The 27,639-nt window shown below is 38.5% G+C and overlaps 1 protein-coding gene across 1 annotated transcript in view; it reads left to right on the top strand.

Moving 5' to 3' along the window:
* The window catches only part of rrp1 (ribosomal RNA processing 1), a 28,323-nt gene extending 1,044 nt beyond the window's left edge, over positions 1-27,279 (top strand). The window contains exons 2-16 of the mRNA XM_088323730.1: positions 1,533-1,615; positions 6,327-6,384; positions 6,464-6,549; positions 6,739-6,800; positions 7,665-7,794; positions 7,865-7,929; positions 8,964-9,127; positions 9,950-10,047; positions 10,242-10,339; positions 11,059-11,078; positions 11,162-11,278; positions 13,631-14,340; positions 16,264-16,434; positions 23,543-23,609; positions 25,690-27,279. Coding sequence (XP_088179856.1) covers positions 1,533-1,615; positions 6,327-6,384; positions 6,464-6,549; positions 6,739-6,800; positions 7,665-7,794; positions 7,865-7,929; positions 8,964-9,127; positions 9,950-10,047; positions 10,242-10,339; positions 11,059-11,078; positions 11,162-11,278; positions 13,631-14,340; positions 16,264-16,434; positions 23,543-23,609; positions 25,690-25,898 — 2,138 coding nt within the window. The 3' untranslated portion in view covers positions 25,899-27,279. The remainder of the gene's footprint in view (positions 1-1,532; positions 1,616-6,326; positions 6,385-6,463; positions 6,550-6,738; positions 6,801-7,664; positions 7,795-7,864; positions 7,930-8,963; positions 9,128-9,949; positions 10,048-10,241; positions 10,340-11,058; positions 11,079-11,161; positions 11,279-13,630; positions 14,341-16,263; positions 16,435-23,542; positions 23,610-25,689) is intronic.
* Positions 27,280-27,639: the final 360 nt, after the last annotated feature.

Raw genomic sequence — 27,639 nt, 5'->3', positions numbered from 1 at the left:
ACTTTCAATGCTTAGTTTGAGCTGAGAAAAAGCAAAACATGAATTAAAAAACGATTATCATTACAAAATCAGGGCTGCACATTATTCTCAAATACATAATTCAATATAAATCCCCAAGGTAATCACCTTTTTAAGACCTGGCTCATTTCCTTGCCTAGTTTACACGTTCCCATGGAGTAGGAAGTAGTATTAGTACTTCTTTAGTCTCATCCATTTATTTAATAAGATACTTGTATATACTAAATCAGTGATTGTTCATTTATTACAAGTTGGTGAAGCAAAAACACAAAATTAATAATTTAAAACATTTTACAGTCCAATTGCATTTAGTTACACCTTTAAGTTACACCTGGCCCTTTGAAAACAGCGCTTAAGTGGAAGTGGCCCTTGGTGAAATGGAGTTTGACACCCCTGGTTTATGATCTCTTATTAATATCAACTGTTTCTTGTTGTTGATCTGTCTATATACCAAAGCCACATTCACCCCCCGCCCCCTTGGGTGGTGGCTAGAGTCAAGAACACAACCACATTCACCAAACATTCATTCTCCTTCGCGCTTCCCATCCTGACACTGAACATTAATCCCAGAGCACTACAGGGGTGAGTTGCTGTGCCATGCTACACTTCATCAGTAGAGGCCAGACAGCATATACTGGTTTACCCCCTCCGCATCATATGCTTCAATGTCTGTCATTCTTAACTATCCTTCCCCATTCACATCTATTTCTAGCACACACTCATGCATCCATTAAAGTAACCAACCTCACATCCAGAGCACGTTTTACCCTATCCATCCAACCATATTTGGGCCTTCCTCTAATTCTATTTTCCACCACTTTTGCACTACATACTCTACAAGTCAAGCTGCCTCCATCCATTCTTTCCATATGTCCAAATAATCTCAGAATACTTTCATCAACCCTCTCAGTAAATTCTCTTACCACACCAGTTTTTCTACTTACTTCCCCATTCTTTAACCTATCCTGTTGTGTCATTCCACACTTACAAACATCTAATTTCAATGCCATTTAATCAATTACCGTCATTTACTCTTTAACCCCGCGTCTCTGAGCCATAAATCACTATTTGTACCACCTCACCTTCATGTAATTCTCGCTTTGCACCCCGTTTGCAGATGTCTACATTTGAACCCTCTTTTCAGCACACCCATTGCCTTGCACCCTTCACCAACCCTCTTTTTAACATCCTCCTCCAAACCACCACTGCTGCCACATACCTAATAGTATCTACCCCTTGCAACTTTACACCTTTCAACTAAATTTCTAATTGACCTACCTCACCTCTCGAACACATCTTAACCCTACTCTTTTCTGCATTCAACTTAAGCTTACGTCTCCTACACGCTCTATCAAACTCCACTACCAAAACACTCCTGCTGCAGAGTCAGCCACCAATGCAGTATCATCTGCAAGGAGCTGTCTTTTTAGTTGTACAGTAAAAAAAGAAACATTCATTATTAAACAATACCACATTCACTCAGACATGTCTTTGGGTTTATTTTCTCTGTCCAGGTGGCTTTACCAGTGAAGAAATGCTCAAGCTATGGAAAGGTCTTTTCTACTGCTTGTGGATGCAAGACAAACCACTTTTACAAGTATGTCTGTTTCTGTATATCTCTTATTGCTAAATTCGGTTGAAAATGAGGTCAATAACATTCCGTATTAGAGGAGGGGTGCCCATACTTTTTCTGCATGTGAGCTCTTATAAAATGGCCATGTCAATATGATCTAACTAATATATAAATGCAGAACATCCATCTTTGTGTGCCGCTGATCCTCACTCGGGTTTCGTGAAATATCAAACGTATATTTATAAGTACAGCCTATTGAGTATTGATTATTTTTACCATATATGTAGATGTATTTTGCATTACTGCATGTGCCCATATTTTACAATACAGTAAAAAACTGCCATTACCTAATTCTGATGACTTGCAGTTAATGCAATAAGTCAGGGATGCGTTGTGTCAAGTTGCGCGCATTGCCTCAGTTGTTTCTCCAGCTCTGGAGGTTTTCAATGTTTCACAAATCACTAGGCTGGTGCTGTGAGGCGAGATGTTGCATTTTTCTTTTAAAGTAATTAACTGAGCTGATCATACGGATCACGTTTTTGTTTTTCGCTTGCAGCTCTACGTTAAGATCATTAAGCATGTTAGTCAGATCTGTTAAAAATGATAAGTTGAGCCACTGGCTGACGTTTAATTTGTTGTATTCTGCTTGTTTAGACTCACAGGAAAACTCTTAAATCCCCCAAACTAACACCATACGGCTCAGCCATATTGGTTTTAGGAGGAGAAAGATACATCGTGATTTTACTGCGCGATGATCACTTAATAAACTTTCATTCCAACCAAACAGTCTGCCATTGCCTCACTATCTACAGCTTTGGTAAATATCTATTAAAAGGTTCACTTTCAGAGTCACTTTCTGAAAGCTCGAACAACAATCGACAAGCCATTCTTTTCATTAAATTCTGCTGGAAGTTTCTGGGGCACCATAGTCCTTGTCCTGGCTGAAAAATGACACCCTTCCATGAATGAGAGTACCAAGACAATAATAACTTTCAAGTTGCTAGTTGTAGTTTCATATACTTCCGCAAACAATGAATTTCGTGTGATGTCACGTGTCTTTTGCTTGTGGGAATCTTGTGGCGTTCACACGGCAGAAGGCATAACGTTCACATGAGATAACATGCAAGTCACATTGAATGAATGAATAAAAACTTTTATTTCGAACATAAAAATAAAAACAGGACAAAAACAATGAGTCAACAACAGAATAATGTCACATAACATGTTCGAAAAGGGGTAGTCAGAAGCAGATGCTTATTTTTCCTACCCCTTTATCTTCCTTATTAAATACATTTTATAGATAGCTCCTCTTGTGTCAAATACAACAAATCTCATGGATATACTTATTACATGGGTCAGATATCAATAATTATAATAGTTACAATAATCACATATTTTATACACTAATCTTCGCAATACCATCCCTCAACGTCATAATGCGCATAATGTGACTGCGGCACCAGTGATAATAAAAATAAAAATAAACACAATACTTATAATAACAGTTCTGATAAAATAATAGTAGCAACAATAACAACAAGTTAACCATAGTTTGAAATGCAGTATTTCCAATCTTCCTCATATCCCATTTTCTTCATCCCTGTATTTCGCCAGTAATGCTTTTTTGTATTTAAATTTGAACACATGGATAGTTGGACATTGTCTGATCTTATTTTGCAAATTATTCCTAAGTCTGACTCCACACACAGACACACATACTTTTCCTGGTGGTTCTCACCTTTGGGATTTTGAATTCACCACAGCCCTCAAGTTATAATTTCCCTCTTTCCGAGTGAATACATTTTGTATGTTTTCTGGCACTATGTTTTTGTTGACCTTAAATAACAGTTGTGAAGTGAAAAATTGTATTAAATCATCCAATTTTAATAATTTGGACTGCATGAATAAAATGTTGGTATGATCCCAATATCCTACCCTGTGTATGGTTCTTATTGCGCGTTTTTGAAGTATAAAAAGGGCTGTAATGAACTTTTGTAATTATTGCCCCAGTCTTCTGCACACTATGTTAAATATGGCAGAACGAGAGAACAATATAATAAATACAATGCATTATAATTTAAAATAAATTTGGCTTTATTAATTATTGAAATGCTTTTAGATACCTTAGTTTGTATGTGTCTGATGTGTGTTTTCCAACTTAATTTATTGTCTATTATGACCCCTAAAAACTCAATTTCTGATACAATGTCTATTGCGACACCATCCATTTTTACTTCTAAATCTTGATTTGCCTTACGATTACCAAAGAATATTACTTTGGTTTTATTTAAATTTAAAGATAATTTATTTATATCCATCCATACTTTTAGGTTAATTAGTTCACGATTAATACAGGTTACCAAATCAATATAGTTATCATTTGAATAGAAAATGTTAGTGTCGTCTGCAAATATCACTAATTTCAATAGTTTTGAAACATTTAAAATATCGTTAATATATAAATTAAATAACTTTGGTCCCAGGATAGAACCCTGTGGTACTCCACAACAGATGTCCAAATATTCAGATGAAAACTCTCCCATTTTTACATATTGCTTCCTCCCCGTCAAATAACTTTGAATCCATTGCAAAGCCACTCCCCTGATGCCATATCTTTCCAGTTTTTTTAATAGTATATTATGATTAATGGTATCAAATGCTTTTTTTAAGTCAATAAATACCCCGACTGCGTATCTCTTCTTTTCTATACTATGGATGATTTCTTCTACTGCATCAATAATTGCCATTTTTGCTGATCTGTTTGCTCTAAAACCATATTGACTTTCATTAATCAATTTATGTTTATCTACAAATTGTTCTAGTCTATTATTGTAAAGTCTCTCTAATATTTAAGAGAACTGAGGAAGCAGAGATACCGGTCTATAGTTTGTAAAATTGTGCTTGTTTCCATTTTTGTATATTGGTATAACTTTTGCTATTTTCATTTGATTTGGAAATGTGCCTGTTAGAAATGATAGATTACAGATGTTGGTCAATGGTTTCACAATGCTATTTATAATTTGCTTAACTAGTACCATATCGATGTCAAAACAATCCATAGACGTTTTGTTTTTACAGTTGTTAACCACGTCTAAGATTTCTGATTCCGTAACCCCAGATAAAAACATGGCCTTGGAGTTCATTTTTATCAGTGACTCAAATTGTTTACCACTGCACTCTGGGATATTTGCAGCAAGCTCTGGTCCAACATTTACAAAATAACTATTGAAATTCTCCACGACTTGATTTAAATTATAATTTTCACTGTTCTTATCAATAAAATAGTTTGGATATGCATTGTTTACATTCTTTCCTTTTATTATACTATTTAATATATCCCAAATACCTTTAATATTACTTTTGTTATGATATAATAAATTGGTATAGTATAGTTTCTTGCTTGCTCTTAATATTCCTGTCAATTTGTTTTTATACGTTTTATATCGGGATTCGGCTTCCTCAGTTCTTAGTTTAATAAATTTTCTATATAAGGTGTTTTTTTTTCTTACAAGCATTATGTAAACCCTTAGTTATCCATGGATGGTTCACAGATTTATTCTTAATATTAGTTTGTCTCATTGGGCAATTTTTGTTATACTCAGGGATCAGAATTTTCCGCGGATCCGTGGATTTCCGCTGTTTTTTAACCCCAAAGGCATTCCGACTTTTTCACTTTTTCTCTTGCGTAGCAAACAAATTCAAAATCCGACTGTCTCACTCTTTCCATTATTGCTCTGGCGCACCCTGGCGGCCGTTAGAAAAATTGGCCGCATTGTTGCTCAAGCTGCAGGGACTGAACTGCATTTGAACTTATCTTGCAGTATTTACAAAAAAATCAGTTATGTGGGCAAATTATTTTAATCTTCTAAAAATGTTACTTAAATGATAAATATAAGCATGGTTTTGGACAAGTAAATTGCCTAAAACCCAGGAGCTTGGGGGGTTGCTCCGCCCTGCTTTATTCCTGGACCCTGGCTATTTCAGCTGAAAATGAAAATCTCCATTCTGATCCCTGTATACTTGTTGGTGAATATTTCCAAATATATGTCAAACGCACGATCCACAGCATCTGTACCATATATAGCATTCCAGTTTTGTTTAACTAAGTCATCATAGAGTGATATAATAGTCTCTTCAGTTCTAACTCGTTTGTAAACATAATCCTTAATTGATTCTTGTCTAGTAACCTTTTCATCATACACTGTAAATACTGGTAGGTGATCAGAAATATCACAAACCAGTAATCCGCTGACGTTTGTAAATTCCATATTATTTGTAAATATATTGTCAATGTCAATGTATTCAGTTGGAAATGTGAACATTTTAGCAAAAGGATCCAATTTCACTTAAAAATGTTGCAAGTCCATGACTGGGCCAAAGCTCAAACCGGTGACCGGCCAATCTCGAGGGCGGGCGCTAGACCCGAGGGCCACCGAGCTGGTCTACGTCTGCAGCTTTACACACAATAGGGTATGTTTCACAATTTTAAAAAAATCTGAGATTTATGTGCGCCATATGGTCGTGAAAATACGGTGATTAAAATTAGTCCAAATTGGATAAGTTACCTACTTTGATTCATTTTGACTTCGACTCTTGTGCTGCTGCGCTGATTGTTAAATATTTCTGTGGGTCTGATTTTTCTTTTAAACAATTCTTTACTCCCAAATTGTTAGATTGTTATACTATTGTATTTTGCTTGCTTTACATTAGCTTGACATCACATTTTTATTCACAGGAAGATCTTTCAACCTCTGTTTCTGCTCTGATTCATAGCTTTAATGATACAAATGGACGTAAGTTAAACATATGATGGATTAATTCAAATGCTCCAACTAAAATTAAGAAAAAAGTGATTGAAATGTGTTTCCACAGAATTATTATATCTGGAAAGCTTCATAAAAACCTTCAAAAGAGAGTGGAACGGCATTGACCGACTACGAATGGACAAGTTTTTTCAGGTTGGTCTGTGGTCTGCTTGCCACTTTTTAGAGGTATTCCATGAAAATGCAAATTGACTGCTTTTAGTTAACTCGTTGCCACACATTGATTTGAAATAAATTGGAAAAATTGAATGTCAGTTATTGTAATTTATTATTGTATCTGTAATTTGGGGTAAATCACTCATGGCCTCGTTAAATTTCTTTCAGCTGATCCGTTTCACGTTCAAGCAAACTTTTGAGATGCTGAAGAGAAAAGACTGGGATAGCAGGTAACCTTTTATTTTTTTCACAGAAATAGTGCTGTCTATGGATGTTATAAATCACATCTTTACAAGACTTAAGTATTTTTAGCACGGCCGGAGCTCCAGCGTTGCACTATTAGCTCAGCAAGTTGCTGCTACCTTCAGAACAACTCATGCAAAAGTGCAAAAGATGTCTGGATACAGATGGCTACATGAAAACCAGAATGTATTTTTTCTTTGACTCTCATATAAAATGTTAAAGCCAGGCACGTCAAACATACGGCCCGCAGGCCGGATCCGGCCTATTGGGTGATTCAATCTGGCCTGACACTAATTTCTGAGTATGAAAATAAAACAAGTCTACTGTAGATCAAGTTTTTTTTGTATCAAATGCTCTCTCTGGCTCTTATAGGGCAGTGTTGAGTTTGTGTAGTGTAGTGAGTTGGTTCAGGTGTGAAATTGCATTCACTCAACACAGTTAACACATTCAATGCAAAGCACAAAAATCATTTTACCCATTTTTGTGTGTTGTGTTTAGAAAAGATCCCTTGCCATCCGTGATAATATGTGGGTAGGTTACTGATAAAGGCGTGAAACAATAAAGAAATATACTGAAAAACAAAGCTAAAAATTTGGATTTGATATTCCGTTACTGATCCAGCCCGCCTGAGGACAAAGAGTCTGGATCCGGCTCCAGAGCCGAACTGAGTTTGACACCCCTGGTTTATGTAGTCTTTGGAAAAGAATATTCTTTTTTTTCTTTTCTTTTTTTACACCAAGGACAACATCACCCGCCCTGCATTCCCACGCATGCACACTCACACCAAGCACACCCAAATAGTTATGGATATGCATTTTAAGGTCTTTATACACGTGGTCTTGTTTTTGCAGTGTTGTTGCAAGATTTCTGGAAGTGCTGGCTAAGGAAATTTTAAACCATGGCAATGATTCCCCCTCTGGCCTGCAGCTCCATATCTTGGATCTCTACCTAATTGAACTGGCAGCCGTGGGTTCATCTGAGGTAGAGTTAGCAAATTAGTCTTTAAAATATGTGAAACGATATAGTTCTCCTCACCATTTTTTTTCTACAGCTCACTGCTGACCAGAACTTGCAATTCATCGAACCATTCTTCAAAGCTGCAGCCACCACCAAAGAGTAAGTCTGATAATACTCGGTAGCATACGTTTTTATTGTTTTGTATCTGGGGATAATATGAACTTCTATTACAACTGTTCATTTTTGAATTAAATTGTAATAAATACAAAGCGAATTAGAAAATGGTAATTTTTTAAAGTTATTTACATATTTCTCACTGTTCGTACAGGTGCTTGAAACCTTTTAAAATGCTTGAATTATTTTTTTAAGTATTAAAGTGCTTGAATTCTTGAAGTGCTTGCAAATGCTTGAAATTGTTGCCACGTTTCTCAACAAGTCTACTTTAAAATGATGTCTACACTGCTCTCTGGTGGCTTCGCTTTGCCACTGCATTTATGCTTGTGTTTAATGGCAGCTGGCATTAGTTTGTAAGGCATTGTCCTCTGAAGCATCATTGCCCCCTACTGGCTGCGCACATGAGCATGCTATACCTAAACAGGGCATCATGATATGTGTAATAGTGCAAGGATCACGCATCGATTATGGGCAATGCAAAAAATTAAGGTAACGTTTCCTAGTGGTAAATTTTAATGGGGAGCACTTCCTGCAACTGAAAATGTAAGCTACATATTACTGTAATTTTTTTACCCAACATCTATTAGGGAAGAGATTTATCTCAAAATATTTACTCGCGTATTGTTCAAATCCACAAATACATTTGCGATTTACTCAAGATCTAAAAAATGTGTTTTCATAAATGCACACGCGAAATAAAAGATTGCATATGTAAATTGCAGATATATTTGTGGCTCCGCAAAATGCTTGGTGCACGCCGGATTTCTTCTTTTAATGTTACTGGAAAAAAATGGCCTTGAAAGTCCTTAAAAGTGCTCCATTTTGGTCATGAAAATGTTTACAAAAGAGTAACAAACCCTGTTTATGTAAATGTATTATTTTGGTTTCTAATATAGGCACATTTAGGCTACAAACTAACATCGATCAAATGTAATTAATTATGTATTTGTATGACCTTGAATGTGTGCTTGCTTGTACTTTGACCTATACTGACTAATATTTTGTTTCTCTTTGCGCAGTCGGATTCTTTTCCAAGCCATCTGCAAGAGCATCTTCAGCACGATTATTGACCAAGCTCCCTATGCCATTGCTGATCTAATTAAAGAGTTGAAGGAATCTGAGTCCTCCGTTTCAGAAAAGTCATTTGAAGTTGAGAAGAAGAACCTAAAAAATCAGAGTAAAGGTACGGATTTTATTTCAAAGCTCTGGGTTTCCTTTAACTCATTCAATCCCAAAATGTGAGAGACAGTTCCAGCCAGTTTTTGCCATTTTGACTTATTTTTGAAGGCCTACACAAAGTTTAGTTTTTAGAGATCTATACTGCAAGCATAGCACATTTCAAAAGAAAGCTTGAACTTTCAGCTTTCATTTGGGGATTTTTTTTAACTTTTAACATTTTTAGTAAACAACAGTTGAACATTGATAAGTTTCTTAAATACTTGTTTCCAAGAAAACTACTGAGAAAAACAGCTTTCCACAAACACAAAGGAACTTTACTATGCTTGCATTTTATTGCAAGAACATTGAACTGATGCATGAACTATGCATGGACAATGGATGAATTGCATCCTTTTACAAAAAGACGTTCTGCTCAGTAGTTTTCTTAAAAACAAGTATTTTCAAGAAAGTGTTCAACTGTTTTTCACAAAACAATGGTAAAAGCTAAAAACGTCCTTTTTTCCAATGAAAGACGGAGATTCAAGCTTTCGTTTTATTTGTCCTATGCCTATATAGCTACAACACTACATTTTGGGCGGCCTTCAAAAATGAGTCGAAATGGCAAAAATTGGCTGGTACCTGTACTTCCCATTGTAGAGAAACTTCTGGCATTGAATGAGTTAACATTCAGTGGGCCTGGTACAAATTTATTCTGCGTTTTTGTGAATTCACAAACACCTCAAACATTCATCTCACGTAATAAGGTGAATGTGTGTCCAAACATCCCACAAGATTCCTCCACCATTCTCCAAAAATATTAAAGGTCATTTTCTCTCCTTTTTTCAAGGTTCTAAATCGTCCTCGGAACAAGATGAGCCTCAACTTGACTCTGATGTATCAGACGCAGATTTAGAATTTGATGATGACATTGGACCAGTTCTACAGGTTGTGTTCATTAGTCCAATTCCAATTTTTGTTTTTGAAAAGGAACAATGTTTTGCTATATGGATTTATTTCCAAGTCTTTAAATCCGAACTCTGGCAAGGTTTTTAATGTATGGACTTGCCATTCCCACTAGTGCTATCGAAGACCAGTTTTTGGTTTCTTTCTCTATTCTAATGAAACATTTTGCTTTATAGTTCGATTACGCGGGTCTTGCCGAAAAACTGTTGGAAATTTCAAGTCGAAATAACACACGCAGCCAGAATAGACAAAGACTCTACAAATTCTGCCAAGTGTAAGTATCGTAAACCTGTACTTTTTTTATATTGTTGTTGCTTGTTAAAAATCTTCTTTCTCTCGTAAATGCGTGTTTTTCAGAATAAAAAACGTTTTCACCAAATAATCATCAAGGAAACACCAAACCCGTTTGGATAGGCACCGTTTGGCCCGAATTTGTTTGGACTTGTCACGAGTTTTGTTATTTTAGCAAACTCATTCAAAAATAGAATAATATAATTAATATGGGCTTTAGGTACACAATCTCGGCTGCAATTTTTAGACTTTCCAAATCGAAATAAGGGTTTAGGAGTTATATCCGTTTACACTCTTTATAACCCATTTTCAAAGTACCAATTACCTCAGGGGGCTGTAAATTAATCAGAAGGCTCCTCCCTCCCTTGGTAAGCCATTCATCAGTCCCAAAAATAGATGGGCCAGACTTGACTTTGCTTAAAAACACTTCGATAGTTCTGGAAAAGTGGTCTATGGGCAGATGAGACAAAGATAAACCTGTACCCTAACTTTGCTCTGCCCTCCAAAGGCTGCATGAGGTTTGTTTGCCTGCTGGCAATGTGGCGTGTGTTCCTTGCTAGCGGCTCGTTTTAGGGTAGGCAATAAGGACTTTTCATTTGTGCTTTCCACCGCGTGTATCGTAATTGGTATACTTCAGTCTGATTTTAATTTAAGACCCATGCATTATCAGCCCTTTTCAACAATCTTTCTTTTTCTTTTCAGGTTTCAGGATCTCAGTGAAGGTATTGCTTCAAAGTTTGGTTACACAATGTATCCTTCATTTTTTCCTTGCATTTTGTGACACTTTGCTGTATTTTCCTGGAAGGCCTATTTCCTCAAGATGGTTATCCAGAGGATGTCTCTACAGACGAAGAAGAGGAAATGTTCCAAAACGAAAAGGGAAGAAAATATCAAAGTAATAAGGAGGAGGCTTCTAAAAACCGTTAAGTACCTTACTATAACAGATAAATATGAGTGAATTATCTTTTTTTTTTTTTTTTTTTTAAGATTTCTTTGAACATGTCCATTATCAATGTTAGGGGTTCTCCTCAAAGGGTTTGTTTTGTATGAAATTGTCTGCTGACAATGTTTTAATGTAATCATGATGCCTTAGGACAGGGGTGGCCAACCATTCAGCGACTAAATGCCAATTTTTCGTCTGTGTTACTACAAAGAGCCACATCATAGTTGTCGACGGGGGCGAGTCAATTGTTTTTTTTCTTTTAATCATGTACGCACGCATACACAAATCTCTACTCGGTTAGATCTGATGAAAATAAACACACCAACGTGATAATATCAATAATTTTCAACAGTTAACATTGTGAGCACTGTTCCAGATCCATTATCGACTTCAGGTCTGAGAGCTCGGGATAGTCCTTGTCTTTCTCTTCCATGAACAGTTTCACTGCTTCCAAAGAGAGTACCTGGCTTTTTGACAGCCACCTCGCAGTGCAGTGCAGTGGAAGGTCACCTGGAAGCCCGTGGTCCAGCTCAGCGATGAGATTCCTGAATTGCCTGTGGTTTAGCGCATGTGTGCAGATGAAGTTGACGATTTTCATCACAGGTTTCATGACGTTGTCAAAATTTAGTGATTTATACACCAGTTGCTCCCTGTGGATGATGCTGTGGAAATCCCCCAAGTCTGGAAATGTTTGGTCAGCTTTGCACAGCCCCACAAGCCCGTTCATGGATCCAATCGTGGCTGGCGCTCCATCCGTTGCTCTTGCAGTTAGTTTCGGTGTGGGTAGATTTGCTTTTGCATACGGACCCATTATTGCTTCTTTCACATCTATGCCACGGGTTCTGTCTTTTAATGGCACAATATCAAGGAGTTCTACTTTGATCACACATTGATTTGACACAGACCGCGCAAAAATTGCTGAGGCTTAGGAAATATGTCATAACATAAGCAATTCTCTGTACTTAAAATAAGGTTAATTATTATTTAAGGTGCTGTGAAAAAGTAGTTACCCCCTTCCTGATTTCAGTTTTTTTATATTTGTCACTCAAAAACGTTTCAGATCATCAAACCAATTTTAAAATCACACACAGACAACCCATAACCCATTAAAATACAAAGGCTGCTTCCTGATGTTCGCCTTCAGGATCTCCCAAACACCAGAATTCATAATTCCGTCAACTACAGCCAGTTTTCCTGAGGCAGCAAAGCAGCCCCAGACCATCTCATTGCCACTACCATGCCTAACTGTTGCCATGGTTTGTCAAATGCTTTGCCATTTTTACGCCAGATGTAATGGGCTGCACACCCTTCAAAAAGTTCAATATTTGATTCATCAGTCCACAGAATGTAGTATGGGAATTACTTATTCACATAGAGCCAGATAAGTTATGATTATTTTTGTCCCTTAATAGATGGAATCAAAATCGGATTTTGTATTTTTGGGGGCTGTCTCTGTGTGATATTAAAATTGGTTTGATGATCTGAAAACTTTGGAAGTGAGAAATATGCAAAAAAAAAAAACAGAAATTTGGTAAGGGGCAAATACTCTTTTACAGCACTATGTCTGATATTACTTGCCTTTAAGTACACTGAGCAGACTGGCTACTCCAGTTTCCCACTTTCAGCCTGTCCTGCTCTGTGCATTACTCGAAAGTCTCCTCTTGATGTTAGCAGGACACATAAGATTTGATGCACAACGACGGGGACTCCTTACTACAAGTGTGCTTTTCATTGTCTTTATCGCATGATAGAAGTTTACAGTTCAGCTATAACAATGTATCGGTGTATGTTGGTGTTAGTTTGACAGATAACAGGAAAGACCTCAGGCTATGTGTTTTTTAGAGTGTCAAGTGAAAGTGGGCGCTACTTAGATGACCTCTGCAGTTTCAGTGTTGCATATTTGGGAACACTACGATGTTAAAGACTGACTGTTTTCTTGTTTAAAATCAATGAAGAGGTTTTCTTTAAGTATTGGATTGATTGGTTCGCCCTCAAATTAAGAAGATAAAATTCAAAATGCTGCAAATAAGGAATTTTCGTTCACATACTTGATTTAGTTTTCAGTTTTTATTTTGTTGACATAATGCAGTACTAATTATAGTCATGTGCCTTGGGAAACTATCCAGTTTTTGTGTATGTGCGGTCAAGCCAATGCTATAGTTCATTTGGATTAAATTTTACCGGGAATGCAACGGCACAGACTGGTGGTGTACCGCGGGATTTTTTTCAGTTAAAGAAATGTCCATTGGCTCAAAAGGTTGAAAAACACTGTCATAATGTATTTAATACTATACCCATGTATATTGACTTAGTTTTAATTTTATCCTTCAGGAAAGAAAAATGAAAAACCTAAACAAGATGACCCTGCTAAAAATGTCAATCAGACAGACCTGATTGACAAAAAGAAAATTCGAAGAAAAGAAAAAAAGAGGAAAAGAAATCCCAACGTGGACGAAAATGAGGATTTAAATGCCAAAAACACAACTCTGGAGAACTCTGATGCCCCAAGTCAATGCAGGATACAGCTGAATGAATCCGAAGATGAACCCAGCACCCAAATGATTTGCATGAGCAACAAGTCGAAGAAAGGGAAAAAAAGCCTAACATCTAAAGTTGGAAACGATTTAGACAATAATCATCCTTCTACTACAGCAGACCATCAAATGGGAACTCCACTGAAGAAAAAAAATAAACGAAGCTTGGCCAAGGAGAAGGACATTACCAGTGATGAGGCATCCTTATCTTCAGATTGCAAGACGGGGGAAAAAACACCAGATAAAGTGATGGTTCTAAATCAAAGTGCCAGTAGTGAAAATCAAAGTGCAGCACCCCATAAAATGCAAACTCCCATGAGGAAAAATATTAAATCTGGAGAGGCACAGGTGAAAATGAACAGCATAAAAAGGAAGCTTAAAGTGGGGCAAGAGAAAGAGGAGCCAAAGAAGAAGAAGAAAAAGATATCTGTGCTGTATGAGGCAGATGAGTTTAAGTCTTCCACACCAATTAATAACATTTTGGATAGCCCATCTGGTGTCAAGAAGGTAAATTTGAATATTGAGGGAATGAATTATATACATTGCTTTGCGAAAGTAAGAACCCTTTGACATATTGCCATATCTGCTTATTTTCGAAGTATCAACCACATGTAAGACACAATCATGAAAATAAACCAAATTTATTTAACAGTTTATGGCGTTAACAAAAAAAAAATCGGAAAGTAACCATTGCGAAAATATTGGCCCCCTTTCAGTTAATAATTTGTACAACCCCTTTGCTTCAATCACAACCACAGGTCTTTTAGGCAATGGCTGTATAATTTTGGCACATCATGAAGAGAAATATTTGCCTATTCTTCCTCACAAAACAGCTCAAGTTCCTTAAGATCAGATGGTGATTGGCGGTTTTGTTTACAGGATTGATATCTGGACTTGTTAGTTTTAAACCATTCCATTGTAGATTTTGCTTTATGTTTAGTGTTATTGTGGCAGCACGGTGCCTGAGTGGTCAGCGTGTCCGCGGCAAAGTTCTGAGGTCTGGAGATCAAACTTTCCTGTGTTGCGTTTGCATGATCTCCCCGTGCTTGCGTGGGTTTCCTCCGTTTTCCTCGCGCATTCCAAAAACATGAAGGTCAGGTTATAATTGGCCGGTCCAAATTGTGCTTAGGTGTGAATGAGCAAGTGAGTTGTCTACCCCTGTGTGTCCTGCGACTGGCTGGCAACCAGTTCAGGGTGTCCCCTGCCCACTGCCTGAAGATAGCTGGGATGGGCTCCAGCACCCCCGCGACCCTAGCAGTAGCTCAGGAGCGCTCATCTTGGGATCAAGGGATCCCAGTTCGAATCCCGGCTTGTCCTTGTTACATGTCAAAGTGTCCTTGGGTAAGACACTGAACCCTTAATACCCCCAATAAGCAGGTGTTACATGGCTGCAATACAAGGCCGCTATTGGGATATGTGAAGCACACTGTAGAGCACTTTGGGAAGTCATTGACTTGAAAAGCGCTATATAAATGCAGATCATTTCATGTGTAGTACGGAAGTTCTGACTTCCTCATTGTTTGCCAACATTTTGCAGCCACCCTTACAAGATTTAATTTCGCCCTATGTTCCGGTCCGGAGCCTTCGCTCCGAAAATGCTGGTCTACTAGTGATCCCAAGAGCCAAGAAGAGATCCGCAGGTTCGAGAGCGTTCTCCATTCGGGCCCCAGTGCTGTATAATGTCCTTCCCCCTGGCCATCATGTAGGTTTTAGATCAGGGGATGGTGTAATAATAGTCTGTGGTTTGCAATAATCTGTGGTCTGTGCAGCCATTTGAGACTCTTTATGATTAATGGCTATACAAGTAAACATGACTTGACTTATTTGGATCGAAAGTTTAGAGGGAGAGACGGGTATTTGTAGTTTTGCAGTGGTTTTATGCTGTCTCTATTTTTATATTGCTCGCACAGTGCTTTGGGAGATGTGTTAATGTTACAAAATTGTCTTGTATCCATTTATTCTTTTAACTTTCCCACAACTTTATCCCTAACATGCCTGGTTGTGCTCTTTGGTGTCTTTGTAATGCTTTCATAATGCACATATAAGCTGAGATTGAATGACACAGGTGCACTCTGTCATTTAGGTCGCCTATTAATCATTCAGAGGTCATCATGAAACTTTACTAGTCAGTTGGCTCAGAGAGCATGGGGGGGCAATATTTTTGACAGGCCTACTTTTCAGTTTTTTTCGTCGTAAATATATAATATGAAATGTTGAAATATATTTTGTTCTACTTCATGATTGTGTCTCACGTTTTGTTTATTGATAGAAATTATTTTCAGTTTTTTTGTTTCAATTTAAAGCTTCAAATATCTCAATATGACAAAACGTTCCTGGAAGGGCTTTTGCGAGCCTTTCTATAACATTGCTGTAAACAATCTGAATTTAAATAACTTACACATGAATACCTGCAATGTTTCTTCATTTCAGGGAATGCGTGTTTCAGCTCCACCAAAAGAGCTCAAGCTGGTACGGACAAAGACACGCAAAGAAAAGTCCAATAGCTTGGTCACATTTGTGAGAAACTCCAAGATTCCTAAACCACTTTTCTTCAGAACACCAATTAAAGGAAGTAGCAAAACGACTGCCTCTGGCAAAAAGGTAATTATTTTAGATAGATAGATAGATACTTTATTCATCCCCTAAGGGAAATTCACATTTCCAGCAGCATCCCTGAGCTGAGAACAATACAATAATAAAGCCAAAAGAATACAATATACAAATACCCAGTGTGACGTGCAAATGCCCACTTTAGCATGTTATATAGAGTAACTAAATGCTACACAGAACACATAATGCAGTAAGATTCGGTAATATCCAATGTAGGTGGTGTGGTTTAATGTGGGCCTTTACTCTGCCGGGTGGAGTTTAAGAGCCTCATGGCATGAGGAAGAAAAGATCTCTTCAGTCTGTCCGTAGTACAAGACAGTGACAGCAGTCTGTCACTGAAACTGCTCTTCTGTCCGGAGATAATGCTGTGAAGCGGATGCGATGGATTGTCCATGATTGACCTCAGCTTTTTCAGTGCCTGTCTCTCAGCTACTGTTGTTAGGCTGTCCAGCTCTATGCCCACAACAGAGCTCGCTTTCCTAGCCAGTTTATTGAGACGAGAGGCATCCTTCTTCTTGACGCTGCCTCCCCAACACGCTGCCGCATAGAAGAGGGCGCTTGCCACTACTGTCTCATAGAATATTTTCAGGAGCTTTTTGCAGATGTTGAAGGAGGCCAGCCTTCTGAGGAAGTAAAGTCGGCTTTGCCCTTTCCTACATAGAGCTTCTGTGTTGGCAGTCCAGTCCAGTTTGTTGTCCAGCTGCACACCCAGGTATTTGTAGGTCTGGACAAATTCTACACATTCTCCCTTGATGGTTACAGGAACCGGGTGAGTTCTGGTTCTCCTGAAGTCCACCACCATCTCTCTGGTCTTGGTGGTGTTTAGGTGCAGGTGGTTTGCGTCGCTCCATCGGACAAAGTCCTGAATCAATTTCCTGTACTCCTCCTCCTGCCCGTTTCTGATACATCCCACGATCGCAGTGTCATCTGCAAACTTTTGCACATGGCAGGACTCAGAGTTGTACTTAAAGTCCGATGTATATAGAATGAATAGGAACGGAGAGAGAACGGTCCCCTGCGGAGATCCTGTGCTGCTAACCACGGTGTCCGATGTACAGCCCCCCTGTTTCACATACTGCGGTCTGCCTGTCAGGTAGTCAGTAATCCATTCTACAAGGTGTGAGCTAACTCCCATCTCTGTCAATTTCCTACTCAGTAGCAGAGGCTGTATGGTATTGAAGGCACTAGAGAAGTCCAAAAATGTAATCCTCACAGCCCCCTTCGCCCTATCCAGGTGAGAGAGGGATCGGTGTAACATGTATAATATAGCATCCTCCACTCCCACCTTCTCCTGGTAAGCAAATTGCAGTGGGTCGATGGCGTGACGGACCTGTAGCCTCAGGTGGTGCAGCAGCAGCCGCTCCATGGTCTTCATCACATGTGATGTCAGGGCGACTGGCCTGAAGTCGTTGAGTTCCTCTGGTCTTGATTTCTTTGGGACTGGGATGATGCAGGATGTTTTCCACAGCTGAGGGACCCTCCCCTGTTCAAGGCTCAGGTTGAAGATGCGCTGTAGAGGGTCTCCCAGCTCAGACGCACAGGCTTTCAGCAGTCGGGGGGATATTCCATCCGGACCAGCTGCCTTGCTGGTTCGTAGCCTTCTCAGCTCCCCACACACCTGGGCTGAAGTTATTTTTAGTGGGGGGATGTCTTCCATGCTAGTGTCCAGAGGGGGAGGGGGAAGGACAGCTGCACAACTCAGGGGTGAGGATGAGGCGGAGTGGTCAAACCTGTTGAAAAAGTTGTTCAACTGGTTGACTCGCCCCACATCTATATCCACAGCCACACTCTGCTTGGTGCTGCAGCCAGTAATTGTTTTCATCCCTTCCCACACCTCCTTCATGTTGTTGTTCAGCAGCTTTTTCTCCAACTTCCTCCTGTACTGCTCCTTCCCTTTCTGGAGCTGGACTTTGAGCTCCTTCTGTACTCGTTTTAGCTCCTGATGATCACCATTTTTAAAGGCCCTCTTCTTTTGGTTCAGAAGGCACTTGATGTCTCTCGTGATCCAGGGCTTGTTGTTGGCATAGCAGCGTACAGTCTTTATAGGAACAACATTGTCCATGCAGAACTTAATGTAGTCAGTAGTGCAGTTTGCCATCTCCTCAATGTTCCCACTGCTGGACCCTAGCAGGACATCCCAGTCCGTACATCCAAAGCAGTCTCTCAGAGCCTGCTCTGCCTCGGTGGACCATTTTCTAAATGAGCGTGTGGTTGTTGGTAGCCTCCTCACTCTTGGTTTGTACTGTGGTTTAAGCAGAATGAGGTTGTGGTCTCCTTTTCCAAGGGCAGGCAGTGGTTTAGCGCTGTATGCATTTTTTATATTCGCATACAGAAGGTCAATAGTCCTATTTCCCCTGGTCTTGCAGTTCACATACTGGACGAAAGAGGGCAGTGTCTTATCAAGAGTCACGTGGTTGAAGTCCCCTGAGATTAACATTGCAGCCTCCGGGTGTTGTGTCTGAAGTTTTGCCACCGCGGAGTGGATGACGTCACACGCTACTTCTGCATCAGCGCGCGGTGGGATGTAAACAATGACAGCAATGGCGTGTCCGAACTCTCTGGGCATGTAATAGGGACGGAGACTTACAGCCAAAAGTTCGACATCACGGCAGCAGATAGAAATCTTGGTTTTTACATGCCCGGGGTTACACCACCTCGTGTTCACGTAGATAGCCAGTCCCCCTCCTTTGCGCTTCCCACTGACTTTTGTCCCTCTGTCAGCCCGAACAGCGCAGAAGCCGTTTAGCGCGATGTTAGCGTCCGTGATGCTAGGCGTGAGCCACGTTTCCGTAAAGCAAAGCAAGCTGCACTCCCTGTATGCTTTGATGTCTTTCACAAGCACAGCCAGTTCGTCGATCTTATTCGGTAGGGAGTTGACATTCCCCATGATTATGGACGGTACCGTGGGCTTATATCGCCACTTCGCCGCTAGCCGCTTAGCCTTTACTTTAGCACCGGCTCTGCAACCCCAGTAGGGTCGCCTTACCTCGTTAGGTAAAAAAGGGACCGTGCCGGCTCGAGAGTTCTTCAGGTCGAGGAGTAGGTTTCTTGAATATACGTATTTTTGCGAGTTGAAACCCATATCCATAGGATAGAAAGTAATCCAAGTGTTGCAAGGCACTGATAAAGTAAGCAAAAATAACTAAACAAATAAATAAATCACAAAAGTAGCGAAAATAGCACGGGAGCTGCTGGAGTGGCTGCCATTCGTGACGGCGCCGGAAGTATAAAAAACATTTGCACCTTTACTAAGAGTTAAACCTATGTTTAAAATTTCAGGGAGTTGTCACACGTTTTTTTCTGTGTGTAAACAGTATTGATTGAGGTCACTCAAGTCTTTTTCACTAGTAGTGCACCAATAAAAACAGAAGCAACTACTAAAATACACAGGACATTTGCTAGAAACACAACTTTCAAAATTCCCTGTATACGAAGATCGTATTTTACATGTATCAAACTATGGGAAGGATGAATATTAAATTGGATATGGTGATTTGACGTGAGCTGATAGTTTGGTAAGCGTGTCCTTTATGCTATTTATTTAAATAACTCTTAATATTTCGTTACTGACATATGAGAGTGAGATATGCAAATACGTGTAACGTTAGTATACCGTGTTCTCTATTCATATTTTCTATTGCCTTTCAAGACGACAGATGTTGTAGTGCTGGATTTTATCAAATTGTTTTCCCCCGAAAATGTGACTTTTACTCCCAGTGTGACTTATACATGTTTTTCCTTCTTAAAAGGGGCAGTGTGTAATATTTAGTACCTCCTAGTGGTACAAAAAAAAAACCTTCATTCAGTAAAATAAAAGTGATTTGAATATTAGGCAAAAATACATGAATAATATACCAATTTTATTTTTTATTTAAAAAAAAAAAACATACGCCAAGAAATTTGTACTTCTTTTACACAGTTGAATCCCCACCTTAGTCTCACTCATGTTTGACCGTTACCGATCCACTGCACTGTGGCACTGGGTCTCGCTTGTACCTGGCAACACAGTTCCATCCAATGGTCAAATATTACGCACTGTGACTAATTCTGCCTTTTTGGGCTGGTGTGACTTGTACCCTGGGGAGACATTTAGTCCGGAAAATGCGGTATTTAAAACCGGGGGTCCTAAGATCCCAAACGATTCGTTCAGCAGTGTTCCAGGAAGCAGGCCAGGGAGGCAATTTTTATCTAGGGACAGTGGCCTGTAACTGGAATAAGTCCCTGGACAGCAACCATCCCAAGCGTCTTTATCTTTAATATCATGTGATGCTTCATCCCATCCTTTAGCATGAGTTGAATCTTAAGGGCAAAAAAACATGATGTCATGACCTGTCAGGTGGAGCTATATATATATACTTTTTTATGTACAGCACAAACCTTAAAGCAGGAGTCGAGAACCTTTTTGACCCAAAGAGCCATAATAGCAAAATTTTGATTTTTTTTTTTTTTTTTTTTTTTTTTTGATTTTTTTTTTGGGGGGGGGAAAGAGCCATACCATATATTTTAAGACAAAAGCCAGATAAGCAGCTTCAGCGACAGAATGCTGTCACTCTTGTTCTAGGACAGGCTGAGGAGATAATTTCTTCCTCATGCCATGAGGCTCTTTAAATCCACCCGGGGGAGATAAAGCCCACATTTAACCCCACCCCCACATTTGCATATAACCTTATTATTATTACAGTGTGTATCTTCCGTAGCACTATTGAAATACTCTATAGCAAAACGTTATATTGGGTATTTTTGTATTTTATCTTTATTTTATTTTTTTATTTTTCAACACAAGGATACTGCTGGAAGTGTGAATTTCCCTACGGGGATGAATAAAGTATCAAAATTCAGAAGAAGTGCCAAAGCCGCTCTCCAGTCAAAGGCTTATTTTTCAGCACATTTGGGTTTTTTTTGTGTGAAGTTAGATCATTTGATAAAATTTATGAAATCAAAAGGCCATAGCATCTGCCCCATATCAACAAATGCATTTTTTTCTTTTAAACTTGCCTTCTCCCCACTGTTACTTATGATCGAGGCTAATTTTGAACTTCATTTTTTTCGTAAATAATGGATTCAAAACAAGGTGCAAGCAGAGTTCTTTTGAAAACATATCTCAGAAGTCTGGAAAGGAAAGTAAATAGATGTATTTCCCTTCAGCGCAGTGGGCGCATGTAAAAGAGAGGGTAGCGTGCTGTGTTGCAAAGCTCAGCCCCACCCCTACCTCTCACCCAATCAATTGTTCTGTGTGCTGGGATAGGGTTTCTGTGTAATCTGTTTTATGGATTTTCCTCATAGTGTCTCAAAAGTGAACATACATTATTGTATGAGCTTCCATATTAAGGATTTTTAAGCGATGTACAGCCAAAACAAGGTCTGTTTGTGAGACACCTTGACTTTAAACTGTAGGTATAGATGCGGCCTTTATATAATGGAACCAACAGTTAACATGGGTAGAGTTGCTACGGCTATGCACGCATCAAACCCGAAATGAAACCAACCAGAATTGGAACGCTATGCAAGGATTTGCACAAATGGCCTTTTATCGCAGATCTATATGCACTTATGAAAAGAGCTATATATGGCCTGTGAGACTTAGGTTTTCAAACCCTGCCTTAGAGAAATGAGTTGCTTTAGGCGACGCAAGAGTTGTTTTGTAATTCAGCAATCTGTCACATCAGGCCTGACAGAAACCCCCTAGCTTAGTAAGCATGCCGTTTGTCGTTTAAAATTTCCTGCAACATTGTTTGAGATCTTTAGTAAATATATGGGCGTTAGCCTTCTTGTCTAGATTTAAAAATGTATAAAAGTAATTCGTAAGTGTTGACCAATACGGTTGCAACACATTTTAAGTCAGACTATTTAAACATTAGTTGAATAATCAGATAACTTAAATAAATTTAGCATGAAGATGATTTTATTTTATGGCAAATGTCAATAAACCCAAGAAAATTGTACTGCGATAACTATTTTGTATGTATTGTACTGTGGATTCTTAAACAATAAATTATATTGCCTAATTTAAAACAAATTAAGCCCTGTGCGCAGTCAGTAGACATAAATCCAAAAATAAATCTCTATTCATTTTTAAGGCAGGCAAATAGATACTAAATTAAATTCAAATAACCTGTTTTTATCCTTATAAATTAAGGACAGGCTCATTAGCAGCAGAACAGTTAAGAAATCTGCATAATGTGAAGTGCATTTAGTGATCAGCTGCAAAGCCTTTAACGAAATAACTTGATACTTCTCGACAATTTGAAATCAGTTTTAACAACTGACGTTAGCTATTCGGACTGCATGATTGTAATTTCTAAAACGTTTGTCAGGCACAGTTTGGCATAACGGTCAAGCTCTCTTTTGTAGGGAAATGCACGCACAGTATGTACAATTCATGTCATCAAAACCGTATTGGCTTGAATGTTTATTGAACATTACAGAGGCGAGTCAGACTCTGTTTCATTCAACTGTTCGACATGCTCTTAAAATGTTTGTGCGTCACAGATCTACTGCCATGATTCGCAAGGTCTTTGAAAACTTTGCAAGTAGTCTTTTGGCTGCATCCCGTCTAAAATTTTCCTGAACTTTAGAGGTTTTGGTACACGTACTTGATATTGAGGCCGCATGCCTGTCAAGCCCAGCCAATTGCTCCACTTATTATTGATCGCAATTCTTGTTTTTAGGCGATAATTAACCTTACAAACACTACATGGCACCTATTTCCTCACAGTAAGACTGACTATATACCATACTGCGACAGACAATCTTTAGCAATCTTCATTGAAGTTGTCTGCTACCAGAATGTACGCCAAATCTGGTATTCCTAGGTGGTCTCCCATCCAAGTAGTCACCAGGCCCGACCCTGCTTAACTTCCTGAGTGCTGGCGTTGTCATTGCAGCCCTAATCAACAGGAGTGAAGTACTCGAGAAAGAAGCAGTTGCTACATACAAGTTTTAGGAGAGCTGATGTAGCTGACACAAATATATCAATCAATGTCTGCAATGCAGTTTAAATTGTCGTCTTCCCAGTTTTTTATGCTAGATAATGCATCCACTTCTCACATTGCAGTTCGGTTATGTTCTTCTGATAAAATTATTTGTTTTCTTTCCACAGATGAGTAAAACTCCCACATCAGACAGCAAGAAGGTGACCTTCCACCTAAAGAATAATAAAACTGCTGGTAAGGGAAAAAAAATCTTGATGCCAAGTGTTGAAATACCTACTAACCTTTTAGTGAAGTGTATTTTAAGAAGTTTAAATATAACAAATTCGCCCCGCAACACTACTGGGGGTAAGCGGCGCGGAAAATCGATGGAAAACAAATTCAAATCTCAATTGTTAATTTTTTTGCAAATAAATGGAGTACACGATGGTCCAAGCCTATGTAAAATCATTCATTTATTAAATATAGACTCTTATTTTACTTTGAAACCAAATAACAAACCCTATTTACAGGCTCTGGCATTTGACAAATAAAAGTACTGTACTTAATTAACAGGTTTTTTAAACTAATAAATTCGGCACTGTCAAATATCATTTGGAAAGAATAATCTTGCTGCGATTTAGGACATTATACACTTTTTATTTCAGATCATATTTTGTTGCCATTAAGAAAACACAAATGTGCGGTAAAAATGTTAAACGCGGAAAGAACATTTCAAACAACAACTAAAAGTACTTTACACACGTTTTATGTTATATTATTATTTATGATGAAGGCCAAATTTAAACACTGCGTCCATAGTGGGATCCATAAAAATGGCAAAGAGTCAGAGATTTAAACATTTGTATTGGTTTTACCAACAAATGTGAAAATGTTGAATTACTGGAATACTGAAAAATGTTATTATTTCATCAATTTCACACATCTTACTGTAGTGATTTATATCTTCCATCGTCTTGTCGATTTCTAATTTAATTTGTATTAATTGAACTAGGTCCTTCTTTTGTGTATCTGTAAAAAGCCGAAAGATAGATAGATAGATTGATACTTTATTCATCCCCGTAGGGAAATTCACACTTCCAGCAGTCTACCCCGTTGTTTATTAACAGATTAACATGATGCCCTAGGGGTGCTTGTAGCGGAGTGAATGACGTCACGCCAGTCCAAAAGTTCGACATCCCTGCGGCAGATGGAAAATTTTTCTTTGTGAAAATCCAGGGATACACCACCTCGTGTTAGCAAGTCCGCCTCCTCTCCGATTTCCCCCCGGCTTTCGTGTCTCTGTTTAGCGGCGTTGAAGCCGGATAGCTCCGGGTAGCTCCGGGTGGCTACACGTTAGCGTCCGGAATGCTAAACGTGAGCCACGTTTCCGCAAAACACAGCAACTGCGCTCCCTGTGCGCTTCGATGTTTTCCACCAGCACTCGATGATCTTATTTGGTCGTGAGTTCGCATTTACCATGATTACGGATGGTACCGAAGACTTATAACGCCGCTAGCCGCTTCGCTAGCTCCGGCTCTTCTTCCACGATAGGCCCCTTCATCACGCCGGCACGAGAATTCTTCAGGGCAAGGAGTTGAAATTCCTTGAATACACACATTTTTGTGCGCTAAAACCCATGTCCCATAGGATAGAAGTAATCCATAGTGTAGTTGTCAAAACGGGAAGAAAAAAACACCGAAGATAGGAGCAGACAATAAAACAATTGGGCAGCTGCTGGAAAAGTCAGCCGCTCGTGGCAGCGCCGCTTTGATGAGATAAAAGTTCATCCTCATCTATCTCTGGGGAACTATGTTCTTTAAATTTGACTTTTTAACCAGAATGACTGTGCACCATGAGAGCATCACGCTTTGAGACACAAAAGCAATTTTTTGGTAGCATTTACGTTTTTGTAAGCTGGCCGAACCTGTTCTGGCCTGAGAGAGTAGAATGTCTTTGTGGAAAAAATATTGAGTCAGCAAAGTAAAAAAAAAACCTGAGCTCATTTTGCTAGGCATTTATTTCCACAAAAATCAACCCTTCTGTCTGCAAGACATTGTTTTAAAATGTATGCATAAGTTATGATTCAGCTTTTTGTTGGCATTTTTCACATCTTGGGTAACCTACCTGACTGCCTGTTAAATATTGTTGTCACATTTAAAGTCCTTTTCGGGTGGACACACACAAACAAATACATACATATATTTGGATATTTAACAAAAACGTTATTACCGTCCTCGCTCTGCTCAAAAGAAGGAGGATCATTTGTTCCCTGTTATTTGTTTGCACACATGAAAATGGCTGGTCTGCTTGATGGTTCCCTACTGTCTTGTTACAGAGTTCAAGAAGAATGATCGGAGCCTCCTATTAAGTCCAGAGGGGTCATCCAAAGTGCCTTTTGACCCAAATCAAAAACCAAAATCTGGGGTCTTAAAATTCTCTCCGACACCAGTCTCCAACAAAATTCAGAAGACTCCCAAAGTCAACAAGAAGATCACAAGAAAAAGTACTCCAATAAGAAGACCAACAGCGGCTGACTTTTTTTAAAATGCCACTGCCAAAAGTCCTTGAAGAAAAGTTCGGAAAGAGGTAACACAATCAAAATTGTGTTTTCTTGTAAAATGATCTTATTCCACTGGAAAATTATTCTGCTTTATTTAAAGCCCTAGTGTGTCATATTTGACCACTGGATGGCACTGTTGTCAAACAAAAACCAAAAACTACAGCAAGCCACAACACGGCAGAAAAACATGGAGGCGACTTAGATAGGGATTCCCGCATGTGAAAGAAATACACATTTCTTGACCTATTATTTATTTTTTGATGATAATAATTTTGTAATAAAAACAACAAATAACAGTATAATAGTTCATACATTTTTGTCTACTATTCAAATCAGTGTTTGTTTTAAGTTTTTTTGTACTACTAGGAATCACTAAATATTACACACTTTTAAAGACAATTTTAGTGTAATTACAAAAATATTCCTAAAATGGGTAGTTATCTACTTGTTACATCAATGTTCCTTATTTTAAGTATTTTTTTCTCAAAAATTTAAAATGTTGAACATTTTCAGCACGCAAGATCCTCATAAAATCCAAGTCACAATATGTTACCTAAACAGTAGTCTTACTTCTTTAGACGTGAACCCACAACAAAGAAATTACTTGTTAAAAAGCATATTAAAGAAAAGGTCCGACGTGGAAGTCTAATTTTTCACTCAACTTTCATTATATCATATTTTAAACCGGAAGCATTTTCAATTGGATCCATGCATGTTTTTTGTATTTAGCAAAAAAACTCCCCCTGTAATAGATTAAGCAATTTAATACTTAAAAATAGCATAATAAACTGTCATTGGAATATGAATGTATTTTTGCATCGAAGGATTATGCTTCTCAATACATAAATGTGGTGAAAGCATGTAAGATGTCCCCTTTTTTTTGAATGAAACATTGACTGTACGGTTAAATACGTGAGCTATTTTTTTTTTGTTCCGTACTTAACAAAATAGCTGTTGAAATATGTTTTGGGTTTAAAATTGGTCTGAAGTAGTTACTTGTCGTTTTGAATTATCTCTTAAAATGATTTGTATTAACTTCAGTCACACATTATTTTAGATTTTTATGTTCATGTCCATTGTTCTGAGAACACATGAAAATGCAACTGTTATTTTGTATTGAATTCTGCTTAGCGAAGATGTTTTTGTTTTGTTTTTTACCTCCATGACAAATTCAGAATTCTGTTGGACAAATGTTTATTGGTCCTGTTGTTTTAGTGGTAGAATATTTCCCTATGCTTAAATCAAGATGCTGTACATTTGCAATGCTAGACAAAGCTATGTAAATGCTCAGTGTGTATCGGCGGGCGATCAAGCAGCTTGAAGTGCAAGGACGAAATCCTGGAAAATAAACGTGTTTGAAATAAGTGTTATTGTATTTGTTGGTGTAGACAATCTGTCCAGCTGCCTGATCAATTTTAACTTCCGGGATTGTATTTACTGAAGGTTTGGACAAATGATCAAGAGTGAAGAGGGCAATTCAGTTGAGAAAATTTCTTACAAAGAAACAAAATTAAAAAAAAAAAAACAATATTTTGGACTTTATGAACACGACACATCAACCTTCCTTTTAGTCATATCCTCTTTCTTCCACTCAGTCGCTTTACTTCCACATCCTCTCACATTTAGTGACCCTGTAACAAGGGTTTGCAAGACCTTTCAGTCCCCCGCCCCCCTTTATTTACCTTGCTGTCTCTTAGGGAGTAGAGTTGGAGAGGAGAGAATCCA

Source organism: Urocampus carinirostris, chromosome 19 (assembly GCF_059441175.1).
Source record: "Urocampus carinirostris isolate Australia breed hairy pipefish chromosome 19, RoL_Ucar_1.0, whole genome shotgun sequence".
Classification (NCBI taxonomy): Eukaryota; Metazoa; Chordata; class Actinopteri; order Syngnathiformes; family Syngnathidae; genus Urocampus; species Urocampus carinirostris.
This window is presented reverse-complemented; position numbering and strand designations above follow the sequence as displayed.